The 27122-nt window shown below is 38.6% G+C and overlaps 1 protein-coding gene across 6 annotated transcripts in view; it reads left to right on the top strand.

The window, feature by feature from the left end:
- LOC122549360 (lethal(3)malignant brain tumor-like protein 4) overlaps positions 1-27122 on the top strand; it is a 312681-nt gene that overhangs the window by 182524 nt on the left and 103035 nt on the right. For all 6 annotated transcript variants that reach the window (XM_043689041.2, XM_087986018.1, XM_087986019.1 and 3 more), the window contains 2 exons: positions 14643-14813; positions 18616-18813. In XM_043689041.2, coding sequence (XP_043544976.2) covers positions 14643-14813; positions 18616-18813 — 369 coding nt within the window. The remainder of the gene's footprint in view (positions 1-14642; positions 14814-18615; positions 18814-27122) is intronic.

The following is a 27122-nucleotide window of genomic DNA, read 5'->3' as shown; positions in this document are numbered from 1 at the left end:
GTGGAGTGCCACAAGGATCGGTTCTGGGTCCTCTACTTTTTGTCATTTACACAAATTATTTAGATGCGAGCATAAGAGGTACAGTTAGTAAGTTTGCAGATGACACCAAAATTGGAGGTGTAGTGGACAGCGAAGAGGGTTACCTCAGATTACAACAGGATCTTGACCAGATGGGCCACTGGGCTGAGAAGTGGCAGATGGAGTTTAATTCAGATAAATGCAAGATGCTGCATTTTGGGAAAGTAAATATTAGCAGGACTTATACACTTAATGGTAAGGTACTAGGGAGTGTTGCTGAACAAAGAGACCTTGAAGTGCAGATTCATGGCTCCTTGAAAGTGGAGTCGCAGGTAGATAGGATAGTGAATAAGGCGTTTGGTATGCTTTCCTTTATTGGTCAGAGTATTGAGTACAGGAGTTGGGACGTCATGTTGCAGCTGTACAGGACATTTGTTAGGCCACTGTTGGAATATTGCGTCTCCTTCCCATTGGAAAGATGTTGTGAAACTTGAAAGGGTTCAGAAAAGATTTACAAGTATGTTGCCATGGTTGGAGGATTTGAGCTATAGTGAGAGGCTGAACAGGCTGGGGCTGTTTTCCCTGGAGCATCGGAGGCTGAGGGGTGACCTTATAGAGGTTTACAAAATTATGAGGGGCATGGATAGGGTAAATAGGCACAGTCTTTTCCCTGGGGTTGGGGAGTCCAGAACTAGAGGGCATAGGTTTAGGGTGAGAGGGGAAAGATATAAAAGAGACCCACAGGACAACTTTTTCATGCACAGAGTAGTATGGGTATGGAATGAGCTGCCAGAGGAAGTGGTGGAGGCTGGTACAATTGCTACATTTAAGAAGCATTTGGATGGCTATATGAATAGGAAGGGTTTGGAGGGATATGGGCCGGGTGCTGGCAGGTGGGACTAGATTGGGTTGGGATATCTGGTCGGTATGGATGGGTTGGACCGAAGGGTCTGTTTCCATGCTGTACATCTCTATGGCTCTATGTCCACATTTACTGAATTGGGCAAACTAAGTTGCCCATATGTTCATGGATGTGTAGGTAGGCGCATTAATCAGGGGTAAATGTAGAGTATAGGGTAAGGGAATGGGTCCGGGTGGGTTACTCTTCGGAGGGTCAGTGTGGACTTGTTGGGCCAAATGGCCTGTTTCCACACTGTAGGGATTCTATGATTCTATGATATTGTAAATGTTTGTGACCCCAGCATTGATCCCTGTGCATACCACTAGTTAGAGGTTGCCATCCTGATAATGCACCCATTATCCCAGCTCTGTCTTCTATCAATTGGTCATTCTTCTGTCCAGGCTAATATAATACCTCCAACTCAATGGGCTCTTTAATTATTAAGTAGCCTACCATGTGGTACTTTCTCAAAAACCGTCTGAAAAACCAAATATGCTCCATTCACTGCTTCCCCTTTAACTGTCCTGCTTGATCCAGCTTGAAAGAATTCTAATAAATCTGTCAGGCACGATTTCTTGGACAAGAGGTTGTATAGTGATGTGTATACTGAGGTTGAGGTAAATGCTCATGTCTGCTGAACTGTTTCGGGCATTAGCAAGCATGCTGCATTGAAACTGAGAGTAATAATTTGTTGGAGTACTTTCAGCCACACGTCCTTTCTGTTAACAGCAGGGGTTTTCCTCCCATTACTGGGTGTAGAGAATTACCCTCTATCATCTTACTGCCATAGTTGTACATAAAGGAAGGTGTTATTGGAGTGTGTTGTGATGTTGGAATTCCTGATTCAAGGAAACCTCTTCATCTACTGCTTCAGACATCAGGCTCCAACCTTGGATTAGTGCTTCACACACTTGAGTTAAGATGTAGTCAAGTAGTACTGTGTCCCACCTGCTGCCGTAGAGCAGACAAGACGTAGAAGTAAAATGTTAGTGAGGTCGCTGTGTTTAAAAAACCACTGTCACGTTAAAGTTATTTACAAGTTTCACATGCAATGACAAACCCCTGCATTCCTAACTTATGGCCATGAAGCATGAATTAATTTCTTATCTGCAGCTTATTAATCACTTAATTGTGTTTCATTGTGCATAGATCTGCAATATAATGAGTTTTTAGTGAAGATTTCATTTAGTTCTATTATTAAATCCCAATGTCAACAAGTCAACAAATTAAAAGTAACAGCTTTGACTCATTCATTAGCATGCTTTTTAAATATTCATGAGAATTTTTGCCTGATGAAAGGTCTAGATAATTCCAAGCAATTTTCTTTGACATGCTGCACTTGTCAGCCAAATTATGCCTCATAGAATATTGATTTTCTATCAGTGCTTATACAATTTGCTACTATTACCTTAGTTGTTTTAATCTTTGGTAAGATAAGCTACTGGGAGAACATTAGGAATTCTTTCATATCTCTGCTAATGCGAATATGTTTTATAGAATAAGTTAATATCTTGCTGTTGGCCCGCAACAAGGGATACTAAAGCTACACAGGAGTATACTTTCCCCCTTACACAGTAGCTGTTAATTTGTATTCACATGAAGTGAGCACAATTCATTTGTAGACTTACCATTGGTTTAACACCCAAATAAGAAACGATTTAAGAATTCAATGTTTCAGTTGCTACTTGGACCATGAAATCACCCAACTTTGGATTGATTTCGCTAACAGCGTTTACCCGTTCAAACTGTGCAAGAATGTGCCACACTAAGATTTCATTAGTGGCTAAAGGAGAGGACAGGGAGGTCATATTGAATCACAGCAATATCGAGAATTCGTTTGATTTTATTGAAGAACCTAATTGTTTTGGAGCTGGAGGATGCTCTGCAGAAATTTTAAATGATTGCTTTGCAGCCTTTGATCAGTGTGCTTTTTTAACTTTCTTGGAATCTGAGAAGTTTAAAATGATTTGCGTCTTGGTTTGAGCACCATTCCAGTGAACAATGCAACTTGGCACTTTGGAGACTCTGGTAATCCCAGAAGCCCAAATCGAATATCATGGAAATAGGCTTTGGCTTCCTCCCCATTAACAATTCCAGTAGATCTGTCCCATTTCCCTTTGGGAGCAATTAGCCAAATTATTTTGTAGAGTTTGATTCCGATTTATTGCAGCAATCTCCTTTAGGGCAGTCTGCAATCAATCTTCTTTGCCAAATATCATCACTCAAGGGGACTTGTGAAATGTTTCTCCTTCATTAATTACAAAGGAACAAGATTGGTAATATTTCTACTAGAAATCCAACCTGGGATTTCCATTTACAATGATATTCAACATCAGACCTTCTGGTTGAGGTTCGAATTATTTACCATGAGAACCACAGAAGTATGAACCACAAGGTATTTTAACACCGATGTTAACAGTGTATTAAAAGAATTGAAGGTTTGAAATGTCCTTTTAAAAGTGGGGTGAATGTATAAGGCAAGAATAAAATGTATAGGTCGAGTGTTGTGATCTATTTCATAATTCGTTTTTAAAACATAATTTATAGTTATTAGGCATTAGAGTTTCGACTTGATAAAGAGGAAACAAAAGCACATTACTGTAGATGCTTCAAATCTGAAATAAAAACTAAGAATGTTGGAAATTCTCAGCAGAACAGGCAGTATCATGAGAGAAACACCACATTAACATTTTAGGTCAAGATGACCTGTTATTGGACCATTATTGTCTGTTCTTCAATTTGCAAATGCTTACAAGATTCCTACTGCAGGCCATTGCGTTCCCCAGTACCAGTGTGATAAAATGAATGCACACCACCCACAGAGAATTGTCCATTGGATAACTTTGCAATTTGCATGGAACAGTAAAAAAAGTTAGTAACCAGGTGGAAAATTTAAACATTATAAATTCTCAACCTTGCTCCAATAAACAAATTATTTTCAAGTTGCAAATCATCTTTTATTCTTTGACACAGTTCATGTATGTTTTCCCATGGTATGATTGAATTCCTATTATTTTTCAAAAATTTATGCTTTCAAAACTGGCATCACTCAGGTATAGTGAGGAAGTGAATTAGCCAGAAAATGGTGTGTTTACTGAAACCTGTACATGATGCTGATTTTTTGTTTTAAAAAGGTGTCTTAGTAGCTGAGTCAACTAATGCATCACAATCTGTGGTCAAGAGTATTACCTTGCACCTCTGTATCAAATTGATCGGTAAATTACCTTGTTGCATTACAATTTTATTTTGCTATGCAGCAAAATGTTTATCTTTGTCCCATTTGGCAGAGCAGATTGTCCATTACAGGGCCCACTTTATTTTGATTCTGTTAATTTTGATGTATCTTTGGATGTTACTGACATCCCTGGTTAGCTGCCAAGTTGTAATAGAGAGCTTGGCTGGTGCTCGTTAGTTAATCAATAATAGGTGGATTAAAGACCATGAAAATAGAACTAAAATCATACAACCCAAATTTTAAATAAACAAACAACAGAAATTGTTGGAGAAATTCAGTCTGGCAGATCGAGAGAGAGAAAACAGAAGACTTTCTGTTTCGACTGGGACAACACATCTATCCTGGGACAGGCTAAGCAAAGACATGCCAGAGAATATCTAGAGGCCTGGCACTCCAACCACAACGCTATAAACAAACGCATAGATCTAGATACCATCTATCACCCTCAGAAAATGAACAGAAAATGACATCACCACAAACCCCAGGAACCCCATCCAGGACGAACATATAAATAGAAAGCAGGAGACAACAGCTTCGCTTCACTTGGAGGTCGCCACTGATGATGTTACCTAGCCAGGTAATGAAATGTCTGGATATCAAACCTACAGCTCAGCGAGCAAACCTACACCCTAAACCTCAACCTGAGCTACAAACCTTGCAAGAAGACTTTCTTTCCATGGATCTTGTTTTGATTAATTTCAGATCTTCGAGCACCTGCAGTTCTTTGCTATATATCATACATATCAATCCGTTCTGCTCACACAGAGGGTCCTGCAGTGTGACACGTCCTTCAGTTTATTGAGTAAATTGTATTCCAAGAATGAACCTTTCACAACTTATATCACCTGTCTCTTGCCTCCAGCATTGCCAACTCTTACCCTTTCAACTATCTGGCTGCTTACACGTGGACATGAGTTAAATTTGGCTCAAGTAGTTTGGCAAAATAAAAGCAAATCATAGCCTACTTTGGACATACTGATGGATTTTCTTTTCCATTAACTTTAATATTGAACAATGCTGAGACTGTTTAATGTTTTAGTCAGGCTGCATCTAGAGTGCTGTCTTCACTTTTCATCATCAAAGGCACAAGAGAAACATTGAAGTAAAGTAAAGACACATGGTTTATTTCTAATATCAAAGGACAGAATTAGGAGGAAATCTTCTGCAATGTCAGAAAAAGTTTCATTAGATGAAGCTTTATGATATTTAAAAACAAAAGTGAATTTGCTGTTCTGCCAGTATGACAACTCCAGTTTGCAAACTGATAGAAAGTAATTCTCCTTGCCAAATGGCCTTCTATTTAGGAAGCTAATAAAACTGAAATTATTACGGGGGCAGTTAGATGCTATGTTGGAACTGTAGGTTTCTGTCGGAAAGTGAGCTCAATCAACCGATCGGCTCCCTGCATTTGTAAGTATTGTGAGCAAAAGTAAATTGATACACTGTAGTGTGAATCAGGATCATTTCTTTGTGACCCACTGAAAAAAAAGTCAAAATTGAGAGAGTTTAAAAATATTCAAATGGAACAGATTTCCTTTGTGACTGAGACACAGGAAAGAATTAGTATCGTCTTCAGGGAATGTGCAAATTTAGGAAACAGAACAGATGGCCTGTAAGAGACATTCATCATTTTCAATTGAGGTAATGATATCACTAATTAGTTAGAATTATTGCAATTCAGCTGTATCGTCACAATTATAAAAATACTCTATCTACTATGATATCCTATGACAGTTTACTGTGACTTCTAAAAATATGTGGTCTTCTCCGATCTGATGATAGTCACCTGTTTGGTAATGTAATCTGTGAAGGAAACTGGCAAATGTTTGGTGGATGGGAGTTGCAAAACAGATTAGAATATTTTCTGTAGGCTCCATGGTAGCTCAATGAATTCTCCTGACTTGCCGTGGTGAGGGCAGCTCCAACAACGCTCAACAACTTGACACCATCCAGGACAATGCAACCATTGATCAGCACTCCAACGGTTCACTTTCTTCACTACCAGTGAACATTGGCAGTAGAATTTAACATCTACAGGATATACTGCTGCAGCTCATCAAGGTGCCTTCTACTGCAACCGCTCCAAATCCAACTAAAAATACAAAAGCGGCAGAAACATAGGTGTAACACCACATGCACATTCCTCTCCAAGTCACACACTTTTCTGGCATGGAATTCTGTTTCTGTTAATTTACTGTTGTTTAGGTAGAAAGCTGGAATCCCCTCGCTACTAAACGCTGTCAGTCTATCTGCACCAGATCAGTTGTAACTGTTCAAGAAGATGGCTTATCGCTAATTTTTCCAGGGGTTATTAGTGATTGGAACCAAATGCTGGCTTTGCCAGTGATGTTCACATTCCATGAAGGAATTAAAACATAATTTAGGAATAATGTAATTTGTGTTCCTGTGTTATGAAAGAGAGAAACAAGCAAAATGGTTCCTCCAATTTACTAACCGGCGTCCTGACTGAAATGTTATCTGCATTTTCAGCTCAGGATGAAACCTGAACTTAGCCTTTAATTATGATCAACCTCTAAAATGAGGTGTTACATGTAGATTAATTGTTTGAGAAATGTAAGAGGAGGCGGCAGCTTTTCGAAATTTGGTAACAAATTTCAACAGATTGGGAGAGTGCTGACCTTTTCTATTCATGCATGGGATATGAGAGCATTGCTGAGGGGACCCCCATTTGTTGACCATCCCAAATTGTGTTTGCTAGATCATTTCAGAGCTAACCGCATTACTATGAGTCTGGAGTCACATGTAGACCAGACCATGTAGCGAACACAGATTTCCTTCCTTAATGGGCATTCATCTATTTTTAAAACAAATAGTTTTCTGTCATCATTACTGAGATTATTTCTGGTTTATGAATTGAATACAATGGTGGAATCTCCCCACAGAGCACCAGCCTGGGTCTCTGATTACTAGTCCAGTCTATGGCATTGCCTCTGCCACTTTTAATATCGCTAATGTAATTTCCAAAGTGATATCTCTGCTTTATGTGATAGGTTATGTAAATGTCAACACCTATTAGCCCAAGGACTAATTTTTTGGAAACCATGGACCTCCAGAAAGTGGAGGTACTTTTCGCAAGCTTCTTATTAAACAGATTATAAGTGATTTCCACCTCACTCTGCCAACATATCCAATTTTGAATGTGTTTTCCCAAAATTCAAATAGGATAAAGGAATTCTGTTTGTGCTGTCAAATAAAATAAGATTGAAACTTGATCTTTAAGTATTTGACAGTATTGTCTCCTGTTGGTTATAGGCATCATGATATTGTCATAAAGTTCTCATTGGCAATTTTTTTTTTCCCATTTTCAGAAAGCCGTACAATTTTCTTGTAGATTCTAAGACTTGCATCTGTGAATAAATGATGGTAGATTACAATTAAGTCATCATTGATATAATTTCTCGGCCTATTCATGATTGTAACATAAGTAAGCATTGTAAATTATATCCCATCAGTAGTATGGTGTGTAACCCTCCAACAAAGTTGGATCACAACAAAGGTTTTTCTTTTCTGGGATAGGGTACTTTGTAAAGCTCATCATCCTACAGCTGAGTGTTGCTTACTGGAATATCTAGCCAATTGGTAGTTTTTAGTAATTGCGTTGTCACATTTCTGAAAACTCATGGTGCTCTTTATTATAATATAACATTGACAGTTTTTTCTCTGAAATTCAGTTTATGTCATCTCAATAATATAATTTTTCAGCAACAGTGGAAATTAGTTGTTTGCCATTCTGGTTGTGTCAGGTTGGAATCATTGATTAGATGCTCCAATCATCCTGGACAGAAGACAATAATCAGGTGGGAAGGGGCTGAAGACTACTTCATGAGGATCAAGGGCCCAATGCTCTCATCTCCGTGCTCTGTTGAGACTATTCTCCTGTTCAATTTAATTTTGATATTTCAAATACCAGAGTATGTACACATCAGATGTTAAAATTACAGAATAATGTCTTTGAAGAGCTCATCTTACCTGTTGTAATATTAATACGCACTCAAATCATGCCATATGATTCTTGCACAATGAGAACATTTTATATTATTCACTGTAATACCTCAGATGCATATAGTACTTATAATTTCACTATAATTATTACATACAGTGGTTTACTCAGAACTTTTCAAATTCCTTTGATCTCAGCAGCTCATACATACTATGAATAAATGATCATGGAAAAAAAGATGTAAAAGTGATGCTGATTAACATAGAGCCAAAAAGTGATAGTCAGTCTCAACCACTCCCAACGTGTTACCATGGTGATATGGTCCACTTAAGTCCTCAATAATTTTCTTAATACAAACATAATGATCAGAACAGCATCTCTTGATTGTCAACACATTTGACCTTCACATATTCCTCCAGGTCTTCATCCTTGCATTAAGCTTCACAAAGCATCCCTGTTCAGCCAAGCCAAATGCTGTTTTAACCCATTGTGTGCTGATCCTACAAACATTGAGCTTCGTGAGTAGTTCAAAACTATATTCCACAAAATCCATATCTCAACTTCTGTCTCCTTTAGAATAGTCCTTCGAACTTACTTGCGGTGTGACTGGGCATAATGTCAGCATTTTGCTCAATGGTCAACCGGAAAAAATGCCTTTTGCAGAATACCTTGAAATGTTTGACTATGTTAGAAATTAGCTTTGGCAATGCAAACCATTTTAAGGTAGAACACAGTGAATTTGAATGTTTCTGGATTGTTACCATTGAAAGAAATGTAGAATCAGGTAAAAAGGCTCAGCAATTGGGCTGTAGATTAAATACTGGTTTTCCCTTAACTGTGTATCTTTAACTCTGCTGCAACTGTTGCTATCCTTTCAATCCAATATGAAATGGATTTCACGTTACAGTTTAATCTTCTGAAGGTTTGAATGAGCCTTTGAAATATAGATTGTGATCATTTCTTTGAGCTACACCATTGTCAATTTATGTTGTGCATGATAGGTCAGATTTTTCAGCTTTAGTGATAATGATTAAAGTAGGCCATGGCAGATTTTTCCTAATACAATTAAATTCTTTGATGCACAAAGTTGAAAAGACATTGATCATATTTTAATATTTACTTAACTGTTTCACAGCGGAATTTAGTTACATTTAAATTGAAGAACTGTTCATATGAAGTCATGTTATTGTACTGTCTGAATGACTTAAAATTAATTAGATTGTTGTTTTGAAGACAAAAAAAATCAGCTGTTTCTGAATGGAGCTGCTGCAAACCGATCTCTTAAATGGTTGGTTATGTTGCTTTATACCAAATGCGAAGACATGGATCTAAATGCGTTTTCTGGAGTTTTATGATATACAAAACTCCTTACATCTGCAGAAGGTACTCTGAAATAACTAATGCTGGTAGGAAAATTCCTTTGAGTTATCCTGATCTGCAACTAACCAGCAAAAATCATCTTCTGTAAAACAATAATCTTAATGACAAAGTGCAGATAAGAAAAGCTAGGTACATGCACCTGTTACAATTTCAAAACAATAAGATTGATTCTTTTTGTTATACTTGGGATATTTTTATTTTTAATAAATTGTAAAGTATCTGAAAAGCAAAGACACTGGCTTGCATACATGATGCATGCTGGAAATACTATAATGTTGAGGGAAGTGGTGTGCATGATCATCATTAAGTGGGTCACGGAGCTAGCTGCATTCATGTCTTTTATGACATGTCTCAGCTTCCATTATTAGACCGTGCTTCAACATGAAATTTTGGCCTGCCTTACTTCTATGGCTAAGTCTAGTTCTGGGCCACTGTCTAGAACAGTCTTCATGGCAGATTGTACATTCCCTTTATGCCTTCAGATCTTCCAAACTTCCCTTTCCTCACACTGTCTGTGATGGATCAGTGTGTCTCTTTGACAAAGTGCAGTTTATTTCCATAAGTACTTTAAAAATTCAAACTAGCTGACACCAGCTTGACTTGAGGTTAAATGAATGCGAATCTCTCAATGTAGCTTTGAAAGGTCTTTTATGATTTTTTTTGTGTTCAATCTTGGGCATTTAGTATCACAGACATGAACAAAGGGTTCGGTGCTTTCTACTTGTTTCTTTTTTCATGTAAACTGAATATGACTAAATACAGTGACATACCATGAGCATATTCTCTGAATGTCTGGTTATTGATTGAAAGTACAAAAGGGATGATCTTCAACCTTCGCACTTCAAGTTGGAAACATTTCCAAACAGACGTACATTATCAGAAATTTGGCTCTGCTTCACGAGAGAAAATAAATAGTTGGAAAGTCATGCAGAATACTTGCCTGAATTTCCAATGTGCGCAGATACAGGTAATGATGTACGAGCAAGGCGGACAAAAACAGAGATTGCTGGGATGAAACTCAGTGGGTCTAGTAGCGCCTGTGGAGAGAAAGCAGTGGTAGCATTTCAAGTCTCATGACCTTTCTTCAAAATGTCTCAAACTTTTAAGCTAAACTCCTTATGATGGTGGATGAGAGCAGTGCAATAATGAAGGAGGCTCTCTGAGCCAAAGTTCAGGAAATAGAATCTGGTTGGAGCGAGAAAAAAGCAGCAAGGGACAACAGTTATTGTTGAGTATGGTTTATAAACTGCCAACCGGATGTAATAAAGTATCATGGTATTAATCAAGAAATTAGATGTGTATGTACCAAGACTGCAGTAATTATGGATGACTTCAATGTGTATATAGACTGAAATAATAACCACCCATGTTTTGGAGAGAAATTTTCCTGGAGAAATATTTTGAGGAATCTATTGATGTACAGGCTATTTTATTTAGATCTATTATGAGGCAGTGACAAAGGGCTCATTAAGCAATAAAATAATGTTTAGAGCAAAAGTACCATAAAATGATAAACTTTTCCATTAAGTTTGTAAAAAATGGAGTTCATTCTTCATAATCGTCATTGTTTAGATTTATGAGTAAGAGGCTGGCTGTTGTGGAATGAGAAAGTATGTTGTGGTTTGACAGTGGATAGTCAATGGCTGGGATTTAAAGAATTAATACTTGGTTTTCAAAAGAACTTGCATTCCTTCAAGGCAAAACTACTGAACAGAGAAAATGAGAGAGCTGTGACTAACAAGGGCAGTTAAAGATAGTGTTAGATCAAAGGAAGAGGCATATAAAGTTAACAAAAATATTGTAAGCCCAAGGGTTGGGAGATTTTTAGCAAAAGATGACAAAGAAATTGACTTAAAAAAAGTGAGAATAGAAAATAAATGTAAACTAAAAAGAAACAAAATGGGTTGTAAACTTTTCTACAGATATGAAAAAAAGAAAAGATTAGCAAATAAAATCTGGATCCATTGTAGGCAGGGCCAAGAGAATTCATTATGGAAAATAGAGAAATTGCAGAGGAGCTAAGTAAGTATTTTATGTCTGTGTTTACGGAGGAAAAGTATCTCCAAAATCATTGAGATAAGCCTCTGGAGAGAGTGAAGAACTGATAGAAATGAGTATTATTCAAAATATGAACTAGTTTGGGACTTAGAGTTGACAAATTCTTAGGACTTGGTGATCTTCACCCTAGTGTGTTGAAAGGGATAGGTACAGAGAGCATGGATGTATTGGTTATCATCATCAAAATTCTGTTAATTCTGTAACAGTGTCTACAAATAGAAAGGTGATGCAAATGTAACCCCATTGTTTAAGAAAACAAGAAGGAACAATTCTAGTTATGAATGGCATCAGGGATATGGAGATGGCGTAAGTATGGCTTTTAGGTAGATTGTCGGCCTTGATTCTGAACGGTGGAGCAGTCGTGAAAAGCTATTCCTATGTTTCTTTAACAGTGGTTATTCACCTCATCAACTATCCCCTGGTGTCAGTATTACATGTTATCAAGATGGAAAACTTGACTGCCTCCTTGCTAAAAATAAAACTGATCACAATAGAGATACATAAACTATAGTTTGCAGATAATATTATTGCCCACTCTATATCACATTTTCCAGCAATGCATTTTCGGTCTGACCTTCAATGTTGCTAAACTCAAATTAATCTGCTCAGCCAAATATTTCACCTTCCATACAAGATCAAGGAGAGACTCTGAAACAAGCTCTACGCTTCCTATACCTTAGTAGCCACCTCTCACAAAATGCCACCATTGATAAGTAGATCTAACATGGATCACCTACATCAGTTCAGCCTTTGCAAACAATGGGAGCAAGTGTTTGTCACCAAAGTCTCCTCAAGTCAATAAAAATCCTAATGTTTTGCTTGCTGTCAGACCTTGACTGTGTATCACCAACACATAACGAATGTGAGAAATGTTCTGTCAGTGATACGCCCATGGCATTCCCTGGATTATATGCAATAAGTGTTGAGTAAATGCTTGTGTCCTTTCTTAAAACCAATTTGGAGGCATTTCGGCATAACTTCTGAAAAATCAACTTTGGTGGATGGACTGCTGAGTGTGTTCAGGTGGCTGAAAAGTATTTCCCCCTACCTTCCCTTGTTTTTGTTTTCAAATTTAAAACCTAGGTTTGTTTTGTTTTCTTAATTTTTGGATTTTGAACCAAAAGAGAAAATGGATGAATCTTTATAAACGAGTAAGTTCTGGAAGATGTTGCAGGTTTAAAACAAGTCACTGAAATTCGTGGGTTATGTTTACATTGTTGTCCTGTTTAGCAGTGGCGGAGAATTACTGGATGACTCTTCACATTTTGGGCCATTACTGCGCAGTTGCTGTCCAGTTACTGCCCGTCAGTTGGTTTTTCAATCAGGAGAGTTGTGTGGGTCAGGAGTGCTTAGCATGGCAACAATTCTTTGATTGACTCCCGGGCAGGTGGACTGCCAGTGTGTGAAGAAAGAAATGGCATCAGGAGTCTTTCTCCTTGCTGAGAAGCAAAGAATTGGGAGATTACTAGCTTTCTTACACGCCACCTACCTATAAGCTGCTGCCTCTAGACAGTGACTGATAGACTGAACAATTCATGTACCAATCATTCTATGTATTCAGTGGAGAATTGAGGGCAATTATAACAAAGAAGATCAGAAGAATTTGGAAGAATCAAAGGACACGTCATTGAATCCTGTGGACCAGTGCTTTTGAACTGGATTCCCTTGATTTTTTTTTTGTACACCCATAACAACTGTCTTTTTTGGTTTGTCTCTGTCTCTCTGCATGTATGTGTATTGGTTTAAGAAAGAGCGAGCTTAAAGTGTATAATTCCTAGCCTCTGACCTGCTCTTGTAGTCACTGTATTTATGTAGCAAATCCGGCTGAGTATCTGGTCAATGGTAACCCAACAGATGTTGATAGTGGATGGTATGGTAACGGGACAGTAGTTGGATAAAGTTGAGGGCTGGAATATTGGCAGTATACCAAGGGATGTGGATGGTGAAGGAGACAATATATTATCAGAAATATTTTTGCCACTGATTTAAAACATAAGATCTCAAAGCCTTATAATATCAGGATTGAGAGGTAGCTCCAGGTGGAATTTTATGTCCATAGTGAAGTTGACTTGAGGAAAGAAATTTGAGAAGATGGTGACCATCCAGATTTTAACAGCTTTCAAAAAAGAATTAAGTACCAAAATGAATTTTCAGAATTTATCATTTGTTCGGTCATTCTGTTGCCAAGAGTAATGAGAGGAAATAATAATGAGAAAATGAATGCTGAGAATTGTCAACAAAAATGCTCAGATAAGACTGATGAGCACACAGATAATCTATTAGTTCATTGAAAAATCTATTATCTTTTGGTTTGGACTTAGATAATTGAAAGCAATATGTTTCAGATCAGTCTTGGCCTGATTAGACCCGATTCAATTGATGATTTGGTTTGATGGATAAACTGTTTCTCCTGTTATGGATTTTGTTGTAATAGTCTGTTCATGTGCATCATGCCGTAGGAATTGTTTTTCACTTTTGAAAGAGGTGAAAGGTTAAGGAATCTGATGTCTTTTAAAACTTCAAATTCCAGGTGAAGGACAGAATACACAATCTTACTCCTGACTGAGTTACACATTATTATTTTTAAAGATTCACACTTTCAACATGAGAACCTCGGTGAATATTCTCCATCTGAATGCAATTAGCATCCAGTTGATCTCTGAGTCGGGGGGCACTTTGTGGTTCAGTGGTAGTGTCCCTATCTTTGAGCCAGGAGACCCAGGTTCAAGTCCCATCTCCTCTAGTGGAGTGTACTCACATCTCTGAACAGCCTGATTGGGAAAAATATCAGAGTCTTTGTGCATTCTATTCAATTCATCTCACATCTTCTGTCACCTCAAAATAAAATATACAATTATTAGACGGTTCTTTGACACAGTGGTAGTGTCCCTACCCCTGAGCCAGTGGCGTCCACGTTCAAGTCCCATCTGCTCCAGAATTGTGTCATAACATCTCTGATCAGGTAGATTAGGAAAGATATGCAATTATCAGTGAAGGTGCTTCCTCAGTGATGTTAGGTAGAGAGACTATTAACCATGTTAAATTTTTTAAAAAGTAACACAATATTCTCTGTTCTCTCATGAAATTAGTGCTTTTGGCTGCCCCTATTCGGAACTCAACCTGAAGAAAGAGTCGATTCAAGACAGACTTGGAGGAGAGAAACAGATGACCCTGGTGCCAATACCTTTTGTTTCAAGAACTAAACGTTTGGATAGTAACCATTCAAGTGGCAAGCCAGAGGAGTGTGTAAATGAAGCAAGGTAAATGATCTTTTCAGGTTATTCCAAACAAATTGAACAGTATTCTGGACATACATATTTTAGTGTAACTTTCTGTAAAAAGATCCAGTATTTCATTTGGAGTTACATGTTGCAAAAACAACATGACTCAGATGTTTGTTTTGTGTCATTGTAAAGGCAGTAATAATTAACTGTTATGTCTTTATGTTCCATCTTCTGACAGATGTATTTGTGTGTTATTTTTGCAGTAAGGATATTACATGATAAATCACCTGTCACTTCATTGCTGTAGTTAAGGCTTTTGAAAGCTGCTTACATAGATTAACAGAAATGTGTGCAGTTGTGTAATCCTGACATCTGAGGTTCTTAGCAAGACTCAAACTTGCTTATTTTAGAAAAAAAAAAGGTCATTTACAGGATGTAAGTGTTACTGACAAAGGCAACATTTATTACTGGCTGTACTTATCCTTAAGAAGATGGTGGTTATCGTCCTGTGTGTGACAAAGATGTTTCTCAGTGATGTTAGGTAGGGAGCTCCAAGATGTTGACCTTTTGCTAGTGATGATATAATTCATTGTGATGTGTGACATTGGAAGAGAACTTCGAGGTGGAGATATTCCCATTTATCTACTACCATTGTTCTTCTACGTGATACAACCCTCCAATTTTCATATGATCTGTGACCTTGCCAATCAATTCTCCTACATTCAAGTCAGTCATTTTTATGTATATATATATATATATATATATTTATACATATATCACAACCAATATGGCCCCTGACACTAATCCCTGTGGAACCCCATTGAACACAGATGTCTAGTCACAAAAGCATCTCTTGACCATCGTCCTTTGCTCCCTGGCACTCAGCCAATTCTGGATCCAATGAGATAAATTTCTTTGGATTCCATGGCCTCTTAAATTCACTATATTGTCATGAAAAGCTTTGCTAAAATCCAAGATGACTATGTCAAATGCAATGGCATTGTCTACACACCTGGTTATCTCTGCAATAACTTCAATCAAATTGGTCAGAAATGGTGTTCTTTTGACACAGCTATGCATGCTGACTATTGATTAATCCCTTTTCCAGTTGCAGATTAATTGTAACCCTCAGCATTGCTTCCAGTTGTTTCCTAACAATGAGCTTAGATTGACCAACCTGTAGTTCCATTGATCATCTCCTACTGCTTTCTAGAATAATGGTACAGGCAATCCCTGGTTACAAATAGGTTTCCATTCTTGAGTCCATTCACAAGTCAATTTATACATAAATCGGTTCACAGTGCAGCACAAGATTAAATAGCCATTCGTACATATGAGGAAATGCCATTTGAACCTTTAAAATTAATGTTAATGTACTGCTACGTTCATAAGTCAGATATTCGGGACTGCCTGTATCACTTTGGCTGTTTTGCAACTCCTTGTTTGACCAGAGAGGAATTGAAAATTATTGGCAGCATCACTGCTATTTCCTCCCTTGCTTCATTCAACAGCCTGGGATACCTTTCATATGGCCCTGGAGATTCATCTACTTTATTGCCTGTCAGACCACTCAGACCCTTCTCTCCGTCTATGCTAACTACTTCAGTCATATCAAAGTGCTTCAGTCTGATTTCTGTATGCACAGCATTCATCTCACTCACGAACACTGACACAAAGTATTCATTTAGAACCTGACCCATGTCTTCTAGTTCCATGCCCAAATGATCACTATGGTCCTTAATGGACTTTACTCTTTCCCTTGTAATTATTTCATCTTTAAGATACTTATAAAATAATTGAGCATTTTGCTTTATTTTATTCGCCATTATTCTTTCATGCCCCACATTTTGGTCTCTGAAATTCCTTTCCTAATTTTCCCCTTGCACGTTTTGTACTCCTCTAGGGCTTCCGCTGTTTTCAGCCTTCAATGTTTGTCAAAAGTGTCCTTTTTTCTTTTTATTCAATCCTGTATATCCCACGATATCTAGGGTTCACTGGGTTTATTGGTCCCACCCTCTATCTTTATTGGAACATGTTTGTTCTATGCCTTCTTGAGTACATTCCATTGTTCTGACACAGATCTACTTCAAAGTGTCTGCGGTCAGAGCACTTTAGCCAAATAGTATCTGATGTATTAAAATCAGCCACCCACTCCATTTAGAACTTTGATCTACCAAGACCCATCCTTTTTATTTTCCATAACAATCTTGAATCTAACCAATTTATGAACGCTGTCTGCAAAATCCTCCCCCAGTGATATTTCAAACACTTGCCCGACTTCATTATCTAAAATTAAGTCCATGTCCAACGTCCCCTTCTTGAACAGCCTTCCATCTGGCATTCCTGTATGCATCTTAAGAATTCTACGCTCTCTAAACCTTTCAGACTGTGACTGGCTGAGTTAATGTTGGGGAAGATGAAACACCCATTATCTCTCCCACTATCAATACCTGATTAACGAGACTGATGGAATAAACTCTGCTTTTGTTGATGGACTACAATGCTACATGAATGACCATTTTTCATCTGTTGTATCTATGCTGAATTTTATCTCATTTAGCTGAAAGGTAATGCTGTACAACATGATTAAGGTGCCTCGCATAGGAGACAGGTGATGAATGTTTGTAGATTGCACTGTCAGTAGTGATTGGGATTGATTTTTATGAAGATAAGCTGTATTATGTAACTAATTTCTACTCACTGCACATTGCTCGTGAAGGGAGGTTTTGTTTGGAGTTTTGGTCATGAGTTTAATTCATTGAAGATTAAATGTATTGATTTTGAGTAAACAGATTACTGACGGTGTGTTCTAGTTTAAGCCCACGTGCTTATTTAAACTAGTACCTTTTGAAAACTTGACACAAAAAGTATCAACACAGGAAATCAGACGTTTTGGACAGGAAGTGTATGCAAACAGAATGGCTTTTTTGCTTTATGGAGTCTGATACTCTTTAACCAAGAAAGCATAAAAGCAAAGGGGATTTTATATGGTGATATGACATATTTAAAGATTTCTGTACAGACTTAAAAATCACACAACACCAGGTTATAGTCCAACAGGTTTATTTGGAAGCACTAGCTTTTGGAGCACTGCTCCTTCAGAAGGAAGGAAGCTAGTGCTTCCAAATAAACATGTTGGACTATAACCTGGTGTTGTGAGATTTTTAACTTTGTACACCCGCTCTAACACCGAATCATGACTGTGCAGACTGGTTGTTCCATGATCTATTAGTTTTGGTGAAATCACCAACTAGGCTCCAGTATAATTTCCTACAAATATCACTGCTCTACCTATTGTATTGTTTTAAAACTAAAGAGCATTATTGAGTTTTGAGAAGATTTGTAGCTCAGGTTGAGGTTCTGGATGTCGGTTTGCTCACTGAGCTGGAAACAAACCTTCCAGCTCAACGAGCAAACCTACATCCAGAACTAAAGAGCATGTTTGAGGGCATGTTCAGTGATCTTATATTCCCAGTGAAAATATGGGTTTTGTTTTGATCTTAAACAGCAATGTGACATTTACTGACTCATTGTCCCTTCATGAAAGGCTGCACACTGAACTTCACCCTCTGAGCAAGATATTCTAATATATTAGGATAAAACTATTCTGTGCCAAAGAGACAGTAGGTTCAGTAGTAACTTATGAGATTAAGTTGGGTAAATACTTGAAGGAGGAGATAAAATTGCAGGGCTGTTGAGAAAGAATGGGATAGTCTGACCAATTTGTTGGCTTTTTCAAGGAGCTTACACAGATACAATGGCGTCTTCCTGTCCTGTAAGACTCTTCCTCCATTCTGTTGGAAATCTCTTTTAATTCTTCTTGTATCCAATGTTCCAGAAAATGTCCCACTCCTGGCTGTGATGGATCAGGTCACATAACTGGCAAGTACACGGCACACCATCGAGTCTCAGGGTGCCCGCTTGCTGATCAAAAACAGATCAAGATCAAAATTGAACCACAGGATGAAGAAGGGCCATCCGAAAATAAGCCAGTATTTTCATTTGTTCAGCGGAAAAGGACAAAACATCAAGGCCGGTGAGCAAATGGATGAACAATTTATTAGATAACAAGGTCTTGTTAACAGGAATCAGATAGTATACTTAATGCATGTTGTACTTGTGTGGTTTTTGATTGTCTGTTTGGAACAAAAATCAAGCAGCAGCATTACTTTTGGATCACCAGAATTTTGATGCATTGCCATAGACTTACTAGACCATAGGAGCTGCTCTCTTATTGGAGAGAAGCGACTGGTGATGATTTGACCTGAGGCCCACCAGACCTCAGGCAAGGAAAGAGGTTGCTAAGGAGAGTCCTTCATGGTAACCTCAAACCGGTGATGGGAATTGAACACACGGTATTGGCATTACACCACTCTGTAAACCAACAGTCCAGCCAACTGAGCTAAACTGATTATCACCAGAATAATGTCTGTATTTATCAAAGAGAACCCACCATCAAAGATAGCCACAGGTAGGATTTGCAGTACAATATTTGATGAATCTTGAGGAACACATGTATAAACGGCTCCAGAAATTTTCCTGAGCTGCCTTTTCAAATTACTGTTCTGCATATTCTATCAGTAACTTTAAAATAATTCTTCATAGGCTTTGAATATAATTAAAATATTAATGTTAAATGACATTTTAATTCCACTTACATCAAAGCTTCTCAGAATAATTACAGCCACCCTGATGTACGTGAGGAAAATATGATATTGATGTGTTAAAATCAGTTGTTCATTGACGTGAACTCAAGAAAAAACATGTTTTTTTAAGAAATTAATTTACTTAGAAGCATAAGCAAATATAATTTCTGGAAGCTAAAGTAATTATGTTAATGCAACGTTATTTTTGATTTGGAAACTAGTTTATTTAAACTCCAAACAGAGTTAGGGATTGGTGTCTTGAGTGGCTACATTTCAGATAATCTGGGAAAGCGCACTTACTTTATCTTGTCAGCAGCATTGTTGCTCTTGGCTTTTGACATCAGAAAATGTTTCCAATCCCTGTTTGTAGCCATCCAAACTTTTTTCTTCTTCTGATGGAAGGCATTTTCTTTCAATAGTTGTCAGATTTCTTCAGTTTTGTTCAGAAATTAATCTGGACGTTTCGCAAGTCTTCCTTTAAATAATGCCACAGTGGTCCAAATGTCATTTAGACTGACCGTAGTTGACTAGACCTAAGTCATTAGCCCAAATGACTAATTCCTTCTTACGAGCCTCAGTATTATATTTCATTTGTGCAGTTCTGTTTGAAATTCACAAGCTACTTAAGGGTTAACATAGTGGTGTGATGAGTAAAGGCAAAAACTTTGATTTGCAACAGTGACTTTAGCACAAGAAAACATCCAAGGCTATTCACAGGTACGTGATTACCCAGGTGAAACCAAATTGGACATGGGCAGTAAAGACAATATAAGGACAGATGACCAAAAGCTTAGTCCTTGAGGTAGGTTTTAAGGTTTTAAAGGAAGAGAGATGAATAGAGTGTAGGACAGATTGAAGGAGAAAATTCCAGGGCTTATGGTCTAAGCACCTGAATCCACAGCCACCAAAGAAGCAGCGATTTAAATTACAGATAATCAAGAGAGCTAAATTCGAGCACCAATATCTTGCAGCATTATGGAACTGGAGAATGTTACAAAGACTAGAAGGAACAAAACCATAGATGGATTTTAAAATCAGAGTGGTCATTTTTAAAATCAAGGCATTGTTTAAACCAGGTTTTAAGTTTAGCTCAATGATGTCAGCGAGAAAACAGGCAGCAGAAGTTTAAAAAGCTCACGTTTCTAGAAAGTGAAAGAGAGAAGATTGACCAGGAGAGTGTTGGAACAGTCAACTTTAACGATGAACAATCCATTGACAAGCTTTACAGCAGCAGGTGAGTAGCGACAGTGATTATGCTGATGTGTGATCAGGATATTGTCTCATTCAGATGCAGCACCAGCCAAGGTTGCACATAGTCTGTTTCAGTGTCAGACAGTTGCCTGGTGGGGGAATGGCGTTAGTAGCTGAATATATGATGGGATTAAAAGTAATGGCTTCAGCCCTCCAATTATTTATTTGGAGGCAATTTCTATTCATCCTGTCCTGGACCTTGGATAAATGCTCTGACATTTTGGAATGAGTGAAACGATTGAAACAAGTGGGGACAACGTAAAGCTGTGTGTTGACAGCTTATCGGTGCAGACCGACAAGTTTTCAGATACTTAAAAAAAACAAAATCTGAAATTGCAGGAAAAACTCAGCATCTGTTCAGAGAAAGCAGAGTTAGCACTCCTGAAACGGCAAGTCTGCTTTCTCTGAAGAGATGCTGCCAGATCCACTGAGATTTCCTACCAATTTCTGATTTTGTTTCTGATCTCCTACGTCCGCAGTTTGTTGGTTTTCCAGATGTTGATGCTGAGTGCCAGCCTATAGGTGAGAAGTAGGAGGGGGCTCGTATTAGATTTTGAGAACACCAGAGGTACAGGTGCATGCACAAATAACAGCTCTTTTAGTTGTGATTGTCTAACTATAATCAGATGAGAGTTGTACTAGGCAGGGGCCATCCCCATTCAGTTGGATGACAATGTTGGAGAAGAATGATGAGATCAACTTTAGCAAAAGCTTGGGCAATCGAGAAAGAAAATAATATTTACTTTCATTTAGGTTACATTGAATGTCATTTGTGATTTTGGTAAGAGCAATTTAGGCATTGTGGCAAGGAAATGATCAGAAGTTTGATGCAAACATGGAGTTCAGGAGAATACAAACATGGATTTGGGAAGTGATAGAATCAATGACTTGCAAAGGCAATGGAAAGTTGGAGTGGGGAGTTTGCATGGATTAAGGGGTTTTTTGTTTTGGAGGAATAAGTCATAATAATAGGATTCAAGATGGCGGGACTATACCTGAGCAGGAACTGTTTACAATATCAGCAGATATTGGGACCCAGGATAGGAAATTAGTCGTCAACAGTTCAATGGGAACAGGTTCAAGGGTAAAAGTGGTTGGATCTCATGCACAAGATAGGGGTTTGTCTGGGCTTATTTTTAAGGGAGAGGATTCAAACAGGCTACAATAATGGAGAACGCTGAGGAGCTAGTGACCAGTACTTGTCCAAAAAGGACACGGTCCATCCCCTGTTATATTGTCCTGCACTTTTGACCATTTTCCTCCAAATATGGGTCCACTATGTTGTAATTTCTACCCTATTTTTTTTTCTTGCGAAAGTATTGCCAATTGCAGAGTCCCAATTCCACTGACAGCACAGGGACTGCTAGATCAAATGCAGCCTTCCATGTCACTCAGCTACCCCATGACAGTAGTAAATAACTCAAGGTAAATAGTTGGCAGAAGGCAGCTTTAAAACAGCCTTCACCATCTTCTCTGGGAGGGAAGAAGAGAAAAAGTGCTGCTGAGGAGGATGTGGAGTGAAATGCCTTCCCTCAGCAGAATAGCATCCATCCAGACCTCAACCCCCTACTTCTGTTCATCTAGTTCTTTCTAATCCTGTGTTAGAAATATTTGAATTGCTGCTGGCATTCTCACTGAATCAAGACTAAAATTCTCAATGCAACATTCAAAGAGATATGCATTACACTGCTTTTTTTTCTTGTGACATAGCTATTGATAGAAGGAAGGTGAGAAGGCCCTGAGCTTAGAGTGCCACTGCCACTCAGCATTGGAGTGATGCAAGTCTCTCTGGTTGGTTACATCTGCTTTGCCAATAGGCAGATGAGGCATCCACTGTTTGGTTAGGGAAAATACCAAAAGACCACTTTTCAGAACTTTGGCAAATGCCAAAATTATGATATTGCGAATCGACCTTATTATTCTCAACATTTTTAAGGAGATAGATAATTGCACCTTCTCCACAATGACTCTCTACACTGGAGCAAGGATGTGTCCTCAGCCCTCTAGTACTCCATGTCCACCCAGGACTGTGTTGTCAAATTCTAAATGAACCCAATCTACAAGTTCGCTGATGACACCACCATAGCAGGGTGGATATCTAGCAATGACAAGTAAAGCGCAGAAGGAAGATAGAAGCCTTGGTGTCATGGTGCAATAAGAACAACCTCCCTCTCAGCATAGGCAAAACTAAACAACTAATCATTGACTTCAGAAAGAAAGGTGGAGAGCACGGCCTCATCTACATCAATAGAGCGGAGGTTGAGAGGGTGGAGAGCGTCAAGTTCCTCGGAGTGATGATAACCGACAACCTGTCTGCACTTCCCCTGTAGATGTGACGGTCAAAACGGCACAATGCCTCTTCTTCCTCAGGCAGCTCAGAAAATTTGCCATATCCACAAGGACCCCCACCAACTTCTCCAGATGCACCATTGAAAGCATACTGTCCAAGTGCATAATGGCCTGGTCTGGCAACTGCTCTGCCCAGGATAGTAAGAAACTACAGAAGGTATGTACAGCCCAGATCAACCTGGAAGCCAACCTTCAATCCATGGACTCCATGTACACGGCTTGCTGCCGCAGAAAGACTGCCAACATTATCAAAGACCCATAACACACCAGTAATGATCTCCGACAACCTCTTCTATCAGGTAGAAGATACAGAAGCTTGAACACATGCACCAGCAGGTTCAGGAGTAGCTTCTTCCTGGCTGTTATTAGACTGATGAATGGATCGGATGTAGGTTTGGTCGCTGAGCTAGAAGGTTCGATTTCAAACGTTTCATCACCATACTAGGTAACATCTTCAGTGAGCATCCAAATGAAGCACTGGTGCTATAGCCCGCTTTCCATTTATGATGAACGGACTGGTTAGCCTCAAGTAATGCTGATCTTACTAACGTTGATCTCGCCTAGTGCACATCCTGTGCAATATAACCTGCATGCCTCTGTCAAAGCCTTTTTGATCTGCATATCTTTGCTTATTATGATCTGCCTGTATTGTTTGTAAACAAAGCTCTTCACTGTACCTCAGTACACATGACAATAAATCAATCAACCAACCCACAGTTTGCCATATCAATCATCATTTCAAATCAGTAGTGACATTGTAAACTATCAGTTGAATGTCAAGATTTTTATTGTTGTCTTCTGCAGTTCCCCAATTTATAGCAGACTTTTACAATTCCTTTGCATTATTGGTGAAGCTTGATGGTAATCATTTGCACAAAGTTGAAGAATGTGGTGCTGGAAAAACGCAGACTGTCAGGCAGTATCCAAGGAGCAGGATAGTCGACGTTTCAAGCACAAGCTCTTCATCAGCTTCTGCTTGAAGTGTCGATTCTCCTGCTCCTCAGATGCTGCCTGACCTGCTGTGCTTTTCCAGCACCACACTCTTGATCTCCAGCATCTGTAGTGCTTACCTTCTCCATCATTTGCACAAATGCCACCTCAAATTATTGAAACCACTAAAAATATTTTTTCAATCTGTGCAATAAGCTAAATGCATTCAAAAGCAAACTCTTATCCCTCATAAGAGAATGTTTCCACCTTTTGAAGAAATATCTTGCCTCCCGCTTTTCCTTGTTCAAGCACCATCAGTGAAGCAAATGATCATGTGCTCTTGCTGTAGCAGTAGAAATTGTCCCTCAATCAAAACAGCTCAGTGGAGTTGGGAGAATTACATCCTCATAATCCATTTTTTGTGACAAAAAATGACACTAAAGTGTATAGCTACTATGCTGTAAAATTCATTTAATTTTCTTCGGAGAAAAAATGTTTCCTTCAAAATTCTTTTGACTTAAAATTCAAATGCTTCTGAAAATGAAATATAATCTCCACCTTCAGGATAATAAGCATAAAATAAACTTGTATAGGTACTTCATCATGGCACATTGGTATAAGAGTTAAGTGACCTACTTTCTGACCTAGATAAAATTCAATCATTGTTGCACTCCAGCACTGGTTATCATTAACATTAATCTAAGGGTCTTCTGCTGGAGAAGCCACTGTGAAAACCACAAGAAATTGCCATAGACAAAAAAAAAAGTCATTTGACATTTAAACCTGATTCTGACTTAATATAACTGTTTGATGCTTGTGATCAATGTTATGTGCATATATTTGTTTGTTCTGTAGTTCCAGTGTGTGTCTTTCTTGAAATATATGATTTTGAGATATAATATCATGATAGATTTTAGGAATGCGGGTAAATCCTCAGTAATTAGAACTTGTTTGAAGGTCCAATTTTAATAGTGTCATGCAGTTTTTGCAGATTTGACAAATCATTGTATTTGACTACCTCCTGGCGTTCATTGTCTTGACTTAAAGAAGGATTACCTGTACAATGTGGCGTGGGAATTTGGGTGTATTTGAAACTATACCACATCATGGGATTTCGTTTTCAGGGAGGAATGGGGACAGGGTGAAGAAACAGACATTTTGGGAAGAATGTGTTTTGGTGTTCAGTTTAGGAACCAAATAAAGATGCTGCTGCCAATAAGGCCAGCATTACCACTAGGGGGAGCCTGCATGTGCATAATTGGGAGTGTCACTGTCAAGCAGCTGCTATCTGTACAAACACTATCTGGGGGCTTCAGCAGTTTTACACAGTTGCTCAGCTGAAAACCTTTAACTAACCCTTTGATAATTGGAGTATAGGCTGAAAGGGGATATTCAGCCCTAGAATGTTTATATTGGGCAAAGGTTTTAGCTGTAAATGTTAAGATATGAACATCTGAAAGGTCTCCTTTCCATGTTCCTAGCGCCTGCTGAGGGTCTGCACCCTAAGGGTTGCCGCCACAGGACTACCTTCCTACTGTCCAGCATGCTACACCTACATTCATCAGCCTGATCTTGCTGAGATCCCAGACTTAGCTGAAGATGCATGGCATCTGTGGCTAGTCTTTCCATCCTGCCAGCCCTTGCCTAGTGTGTAATCCAATCCTGTGACTCTCGGACACACACGTCTTGGCTCCTCTGCCCGACACTGAATACATTGCTTCCGTTGCTATTTTGAATATGATGTTATAGACTCTATCTGTGCGAGCATAGCCAGAAATAGTTGCAAAACCCAAGAGTGAATGAGAATAATAATACAGATTTGAAGGTCTCAACTGGCTGGAGTGAATATGGAACTTGGGCCACAAATAAGGGGAGGGAGTGACTGCATTTCATAAACCACTCCACCTAGCTCTTGTGCTAAACCCAGCTCATGATAATACTGAGCCAGTCAGATCCTAGTCTGAAAATGGCTTGATAGATCTTTTTGTTTTAGTTTTAATACGGTTGTCTTTCAGCAAAGCACAAAGGCGCAATGCTGCATAATTGGTTTTAACATTAAAAGAGAAGTTCATTGCACAAAAGGAATGAAGCTAAAATAGAACAAACCAAAGTCTTCGAATATAACACAAATTTAAAGATTTTGAAACACGTGATAAAACACTTTCCCATGAATTCTAATTACACTCCTTTATGATATTCGTACCAGAGAGAATGCCCTTCCTTTCTACATCTGTACGGCTTAACTTCGCTGTGCTTTCAATTCCGCATATTGAGATTCTGATAGTCTTTTCATGATACTTAAGCATAGATTTTAACAGCTTGAAATAACCCCTTTCAGGACTGGAACCAAACACTTATGGTCTGGCTCTTTCTAACTAAACCGCTTACCCAGAGGTAACCTATTTTTAGCAATTCTAAATAATCTCTGTTTGTCGAGAGCAACTGTTTTAATATCCATATAAATTTAATATTTATATTTGCATACCCAAGTTGCTGTAAAACTATCTAACGGCTAATTTTTCTTCAAGCTTTGCGTGTTTCCCTAACCAAGCGAGAAAGAAATCAATCTCTTGCCACCTAAATGGAAAGCCTCTCACCATGGCTACAGAAATACTTGAGTTAATCATTAAACCTCTTCAGACACAGACCAAATCCCACATGGCATGCTGCTACCTCAAGTCCAAACTCTAAAATAAAAGATAACAAAATATATATAAAGCATCCATCTTACAGCGCTGTAGCCATCTGTCCACTTGCTACAGTGACACCTCAGAGGCAATCTCTATCACAATTAACTTTCTTTTTTACAGTCACACATCCTACTTCACAAAGCCACAATGAAATGGAGCATGAACAGGGAATGGGTACAGCACTGGGCTTAAAGGCAGGAGCTCCCCAACATCCAGTGGAATTCAAAGTCTGTGAGAAGATTTGTAGCTCAGGTGCTCGCTGTTGTGGTTGTGTTCGCCGAGCTGGGAATTTGTGTTGCAGACGTTTCATCCCCTGTCTAGGTGACATCCTCAGTGCTTGGGAGCCTCCTGTGAAGCGCTTCTGTGATCTTTCCTCCGGCATTTGTAGTGGTTTGAATCTGCCACTTCCGGTTGTCGGTTCCAGCTGTCCACTGCAGTGGTCGGTATATTGGGTCCAGGTCGATGTGCTTATTGATTGA

This window comes from Chiloscyllium plagiosum, unplaced genomic scaffold, assembly GCF_037043375.1.
Source record: "Chiloscyllium plagiosum isolate Xiang-an unplaced genomic scaffold, Cpla_swu_hap1 HiC_scaffold_4, whole genome shotgun sequence".
Classification (NCBI taxonomy): domain Eukaryota; kingdom Metazoa; phylum Chordata; class Chondrichthyes; order Orectolobiformes; family Hemiscylliidae; genus Chiloscyllium; species Chiloscyllium plagiosum.
Note: the sequence above shows the minus strand (reverse complement) of the source record. Positions and strands in the feature narration are given on the sequence as shown.